A 6,764-nucleotide genomic window follows, 5' to 3' on the forward strand; every position below is an offset into this window, starting at 1 on the left:
CTGCTGTATACTCTAGTATATACTGTATTGTTTTTGCAGACTGTATTATACTATAGTATTTACTAAAGTGTTTTAGTTTTATCTTTAACATTGAAGCTTTCTCCTCGAGGAAACCTACTGTAGAAATACTAAAAGTCCACATTCTCCATAATTTGTTGGACATTTCTGTAGTAAAACGACGCAAGATCCCTCTAAAATCTCACAAAATAAAGAATTTCAAAAAGAGAAATCTGAAAATCCACATTAAATTTGGGAACCTTTTAATTACTTAAGTCTTCAATATAGTATTTGCATAATCAAGAAATCAACAATTAAAAGGTAAAGTAAATGGAAGACAAACTCAAACAAAATGTTACAAATACAGTAAAGTGTGTAAGACATTACATCATTAAGTATGAACGTGGTAGTTTCTTTTCACATAAATCATTTAAACTACAAACAAATTAGTTTGTTTTATTGAAATTATTAGGGATAGATGCCCATTACAAGCTTGTCAGTTAATTCAGATGTTGAATTAGAGCTCCGCTGCAGCAGTCCATTGTAAAAAAAGAAGATATTTGCTGTTTTAAGTCCTCCTTCCACCGCCGCCACCTCTGCCTGAAAAACAACAATAACAACAAATGACACCATCTTCCAAAGCTGATAGAATTGTTGGTAGATATAACTATAGTAAAGAGACATTTCAGCCACTAGAACTACATTAAAAAGTGTAGAGTACACACACACAACCACACAGTTGTGAATAGGGCGCAACAGATTTGGCACGGGCACTCGGATCCTCAAAAAGTTATACAGCTGAACCATTGAGAGCATGTTGACTGGCTGCATCACTGATTAGTACGGCAACTGCAAGAAACACGACTGCAAGGCACTGCCGAGGGTGGTAGGTACGGCCTAGTACATTACTGAGGCCGAGCTCCCTGGCATCCAGGACCTCTATACCAGGCAGTTTCAGAGGAAGGCCCAAAAAATTGTCAAAGGCTCCAGTCACCAAAGCCATAGACTGTTCTCTGTTACCGCATGGCAAGCGTTACCAGTGCACCAAGTCTGTAACCAACAGCACCATGAACAGCTTCTACCCCCAAGCCATAAGACTGCTAAATAGCTAATCAAATGGCTATCCGGAATACTTGCGTTTACCCTTTTTTATTACTCTCTTGCACTGACAATGCACACAGACTGGACTCTCACTCACATATAATTACACTGACACGCTAACACACTTTCACACTGACGCCACACACACACTTTCACACTGCCCATATACACGACTGCTACTGTCTATGTTGTTGCCAAGTCACTTTACTCCTACCTATATGTTCATACCTACCTCAATTACCTCATACCCCTGCACATGGACTCTGTACTGGTACTCCCTGTATATAGCCATTGTTATTTTGTCTTGGTATTGTTATTCACTGCATATTTATTCTGCGTCACTATTTCTATTTGATCTTTTTTATGGTTAACTCTGTATTGTTGGAAAAGGACCCGTTAGAAAGCATTTCACCTGTTGTTTACGAAGCATGTGACAAATCAAATTGGATTCGAAGTATCATTTGACATTCAAACTAGATGATCTCACCTCCTCGTCCACCCCTGAAGCCTCCACCCCTGCCCCTGCCTCTACCGCCACCTCGACCTCCGGGTTTCCCTCTGAAGCTCCTGTTGAAGCCAGTTCCTTCTCCACGAGGCCCTCGTTCACCCTGGGGCGTGGCATAGATCAGGGTCACATTGCTCCCGTCAATCTGAAGGTCCACCACAGCCTCCTTAACAGCCTTGCAGACCTCTATGCTCTCAAAGTCCACAAAGCCAAACCTGGGAAGTACCAAGAATGAGTATTCAAAGCACTGTCTGAATGTAATAACAATGTGGTTTCAAAAGGGTCATATGTTGAAACGTACCCTCTAGATTCACCAGTCTCCTTGTCTTTAGTGACTCGAGCTTCAATGGCACCTTCAAAGGAGCTTTTCAAAGTCTCCTCGCTCGTCTCCTTGGCAAGATTCCTGACCATCAACGTCTTTGAAGGAACTACCAAGAGAACACACAACACATAGGTATGAATGATGGCACAGTCAAACAACGTGAATTATTCACCTACGAATTTTCTGCTATATTCACCTGAGTTCCCTTGGTCACCTTCTGGCCTCTTCTGGCTGAACTTTACTCCGATGGCTCTTCCACAAATCTCTTTGTTTAACGATAAGTCCATGGCTTCTTTGGCATCCTCCACACTTTCAAACTGAATGAAGGCATGACTTAAAAGGGGGGGGGAGCAAATTTACACAATTGTCTCAAGATACCATTTCCATGTTCATTCTGAACATGAAATTACTATCAAATTCATCAGAACAGAATGTTTATAATGATCTACTTGATGGCGTTCAAAATGTTCAGCAGAGCGCAACAAAAAGCAGGTGCAGCATCAATGTGCACCCTTACCCTCTTGGTTTGCCACTGCTCTGTGGTATTCTGACACTGACTGCTTTCAGAAAGATTTTCCTTAGGGCATCCTCTTTTGCAGTGTAAGCCAGGTTTGTCACCAATAACTCGTTATTCGGTGTGGTCTCAGCTACGGAACAGAACATTTGAGGACATGTTAACTAACCAGTGAATTAATACACTTTGTAAATCGGTCTCATCTCGAAGATGCTAATGAGCAACGTGACTAGCCATATAGCTATTCAAGTACCTTGTGCTTCTACAGTAATGGAATTCCCAGTGACTTCCTTTCAGTCTATCCTTACCTGGAGCATTGATCATTTTTTGTTGTTGGCTCTTTTCCCCCAAAAAGTCAATAACAATGACACGGCCTTGGACATCAGTCCCCTGCTTCTCCTCCAGCACTTTCTCAGCAATGGCCTCCGTTTTGAACTCTATGTAGGCAATTCTGTCACAATTAAGTAGACGCCAAGTGTTAAGAGCTGAATCCTGGGATACACACGGCACCTTGTAAATCAAGCATTGATATCAAATGGGCACTTTGGATGAGAACTCTCACCCTTTGCTTGGTCTGCCAATGCCTCTAGGAAACCTGATTTCGACAGCCGTGTCAAAGACTTTCTTCAAGTCCTCCTTTGTTGCTGCGAATGAGATATTCTTGACGTACAAGGTCTTGGCATCTTTAGCTGTGTGGGGGTGAAAGACTTCTGTCAGTACATGGAAATCAATTCTAGAAATGTCTAATATATCAGTAGCATGGAAAACTCACTCAAGATGAGACCAGTACCTTTTTTTTCCTCTAATGTGACATCTTTGACATTAGCCTTGCCTAGCCTTATCTTTTGGTCCAGGATCTTCACCCTATCCAGCTCAAGGGCTTTTGTCAAGTCTTCCTCTGTGTGAAAGTCTACATATGCAAATTTCCTAGAGAACGCACCCCAAAAAACATTTGACATTATGTTAATATATTTGTACAAATCCTTTGCCATGGAACGGGGGAATCATCTGTACCGTGAGGAAATCTACAAACATTTGAAGAGTTTAAGTTTATTAAGTGCATAAAAATGCTACTCACTTTGTTGTGTCCACTCGAATAGCTTGAAATAACAGACTATGCGACGTAAAAAAGTTGGCCAAGGCATCATTGATTTCCTCCACTTCCTTGGACGTGTTCAAGTTACCAACAAAAAGACAAAAACCTAAAAAGAAAAAGAAGAAACAAAGGTGCATGTTAGCTCACTGACACCATCAATCGAGCACTCAAAACAGGAGTGATATTAACTCTTGCTCACAATCGTACCATCATTACTGCACTTTGTTTTCTTCGCTGGAGAAGTCTTATCCTCTGCTTTCCTCTTTACTGGGGCTACTGCAACAGCTGGAGAGAGAAACGCACATAGACACATGTATTAAACACTATTCCATACATACCCTGATGGAAAAACATAAATGAGTGACATCTGGGGGGGGGGGGGTGTAATTATTAGTCCAGTTGCGTTACACAACAAAAACTTGAGTTTTGAATGGATAAATTAAGGTAGGTGCCTCCCCATTTGCTTCCGTTTGGTTCGGAGTGAATACACCCCTGGCAAATATGCATTACAATTCTGTTGTTCTTTGACCTCACCCTGGTCATTTCCATTGGTCTTCTCTTCAACATTACTGGCATCTTCGATGGCATTTTCTGACTCAACGGTGACCTTAACAGTTTCCTCCTCAGCAGCAGGAGTTGTGTCCATCTGCTCCGCTTCACAAGCTACAGAAATATTATTCATTAACAAAGGAAATACCTACTGAATTTAACGGAACAGCAAATGTTTTGCGTTTAAGAAATGTCATATGAACATTATCACTATTCTAATTACATGCGGGGACAATGTCATACACACTAAATATATGGTCTATGCTTGCCTTCCCTCAAAGCATTCTCTTTACCTGGGACATGTTTGACCTCCTCCTTGTTCTCTGTAACATCATCTTCAATGGGAGCTACTTTGTCTCCATCCTCATTAGCATCAGGTTCTGTGGAAAAGATGACCTGTGGTGTAGGGGCAGCTACCTCTGTTGATGCTGGAGAATCAGTCTGGCCTTCTGAAAGTTACATTGATGTATCAAGGACTCGTTACAAAAGTAACTTTCTCAATATACGTTGCATTAAATATTGCACAGGCTATAAAGGAGAAAATAGTTGGGAACCACTTACCAGAATTATTTTCATCCTGCTTGTCGTCACCAATCTCTACAACTTTCTGTCTAGTTGATGTTCTTGATGGGGTTGCCTATAAAACAACCTTTGGGATAAGCATTTCAACTGGTGTTCTTTACCCCATCATCACCAACCAATCACAAACAGACAACTGGGGGAGGGTTCGATTAATCCCGCCTGGGTTTAAAATAGAGCTTGCCAGTTTGTATTCGTAAAACCAGGAAATAAATTACCTCTGGTTCGCTCAGACATCCCTTTGTGAAAAATTAATGGGGAAAGAATAGGGTTATGGAATAAACGCAGAAAATATGGTCTGAGTTTAGCACAGGTTTAGGAAATCTCGTTTTAAAAAATGTCTATGAGATAGCAGTCAGTTAACAGGATCTTTACGAATTATGACGCCTTTATGTGATTTCTGTATTTTAATATTCCATAAATTCTTCAAAATTCACAGAAAATGACGTTAGCTAACAAAGATTATATCCTATAACCAAACGTATAAGATCTCAAACCTGTGTTTACCACAGACTTTATTTTCAGCGTTTATCCAAACCCAAATATAATTTTCCTCATAGGCTTTGTCCAACGAACCATGGTGGAGTTAGTGCCTACAAAAAGGCGCCATTACATAATATTAGTGAGATTGTTTTCCCATGCAAAATTGATTGCTTTTGATAAACGCTTCATCTGCCTTCCCAAGGAAAGCTGTCGAGACAACTCTAACGTATTTCATGGAAAAGAGATGTTTCAGGACAATGTACCATGCTGCCTTGTTGACAAAATGACCAAGCGGCTCAGATTACTGCTTGCTTTCGCCCGATGACGTGACGGGCCTATCTATGCCGGGTGTCTCGCGGCTCAGTGTAATCGAACCCGCCCAATAAGTATTTGACATAGATAAATTGTAACTCAATGTTCAGCACGTGTTTCAAGTGAACAACAGTGATACAAAGTAGCTAGGTAACTAGCTAAACATTCCATGCCCACAGAAGTGTAGTTCTACAATAGCTACAGTAGTTAGCTCATTTGCTAACGTTAACTAGCTAGCGAGTTCAACCATGTTGTAATTTAACTTGTGGCCGTGTGAGACCAACTGCTGTGTATTAAACATAAGTAGATTTTAGATGTCATTCTTACTTTGCCTGATTGTGCCATGTTTTCGGAATATTCTTCTTTTAGTTAGCTAATGTACGGTGCACACGACTGTTCACATGGACGGCCATGAACGGTGGGCGAGATTTCCTTCTGTAGTAGAGGGGGGAGGGGCCATGCATGAATATTCATGATTTTCGACGTAGAACCCGTCGGGTTACTGGTTGAGCCACAAATAGAACAATGAGAGTTGTAAAAACAATTGTTTGAGCCTTCTTCTTCTATTGCATTGATCACACATTGCAGCATTTGGTTGAGAGGTGGATAGGTCAACACTGCACAACAACTGAGGAAGGCATCTCAGTGGGCCAAAGAAGAGGGCCATCACAATGTAGCTGATAGACGTTCCTACCCAACACCAAAATATGTGTGGAACATCCAACTAGAGGAGGATGGAGGACTAGCCTCCACCCCCAGGCTGGATGAGAATGACAGCATCAGCGTTGACAGACTGGTCAAGTCTGAGCTTCAACAGGTTTCTGTTTTCTACCAACCACTGTCCCACTCCAACAAACAACCACTCGTCATTGTACTGCAAAGTGTTTGGCAGAGAGAGCAACTTGCCAATGATGGAAACGGAATGGTTTTCCTGGACACAACCTACAAAGGAGTCACAGCTTATGGTTATGCATCATTAATCATTAATTCATCATTAATCATTCAGCATGAGAATTTCTGTTCGCTTATTTCATTGTAAGTGAGGAGACAACAGATGTGCTGAAGGCGTGCTTGCAGAAGATCCAACAGGCTACCCCAGGATTTTCACCAAGGTCAAAGGCTCTAGCCTTTTAGGGGCCCTAAGTGAGATTTGGTTGGGGGGCACCCACCTCACGGAAAATGTTTTAGTGCCCCCCTCTTGACGGAGGAGAGGAACATTTTAGTTTCAGTTAATTTCCTGCAATTCTACAAATGTTTTAATGACTTATTCCATGTTAATATGATACCTGAGTGAGAGTGACTAACA

General features: G+C 41.4%; 1 protein-coding gene across 2 annotated transcripts; it reads right to left on the minus strand.

The window, feature by feature from the left end:
• Window positions 1-243: 243 nt before the first annotated feature.
• Window positions 244-5,908, minus strand: LOC139551061 (nucleolin-like). Of its 2 annotated transcripts, none has more exons than XM_071362413.1 (14): window positions 5,786-5,908; window positions 4,646-4,721; window positions 4,378-4,533; window positions 4,070-4,198; window positions 3,743-3,820; window positions 3,518-3,641; window positions 3,230-3,366; window positions 3,002-3,128; window positions 2,748-2,890; window positions 2,443-2,572; window positions 2,122-2,258; window positions 1,905-2,031; window positions 1,586-1,818; window positions 244-597 (listed from the first exon to the last, which is right to left on the minus strand). In XM_071362413.1, the coding sequence occupies exons 1-14, from the start codon at window positions 5,801-5,803 to the stop codon at window positions 566-568; spliced, it is 1,647 nt and encodes a 548-aa protein (XP_071218514.1). In that variant the 5' UTR covers window positions 5,804-5,908; the 3' UTR covers window positions 244-565. The 2 variants fall into 2 exon arrangements, with proteins under 2 accessions (XP_071218514.1, XP_071218515.1); XM_071362414.1 differs by having other exon boundaries at window positions 4,646-4,733; window positions 5,786-5,898.
• Window positions 5,909-6,764: the final 856 nt, after the last annotated feature.

Source organism: Salvelinus alpinus, chromosome 23 (genome assembly GCF_045679555.1).
Source record: "Salvelinus alpinus chromosome 23, SLU_Salpinus.1, whole genome shotgun sequence".
In the NCBI taxonomy this organism is placed as follows: Eukaryota; Metazoa; Chordata; class Actinopteri; order Salmoniformes; family Salmonidae; genus Salvelinus; species Salvelinus alpinus.

What these genes read in the sequence shown, in the direction of transcription:
- LOC139551061 (XM_071362413.1), bottom strand. An exon ending in GGAGGTCAAACATGTCCCAG is followed by an intron (nt 4,199 to 4,377) that starts GTAAAGAGAATG and finishes ATATTTCTGTAG; the next exon opens with CTTGTGAAGCGGAGCAGATG. An exon ending in GAGACTGGTGAATCTAGAGG is followed by an intron (nt 1,819 to 1,904) that starts GTACGTTTCAAC and finishes GGTACTTCCCAG; the next exon opens with GTTTGGCTTTGTGGACTTTG.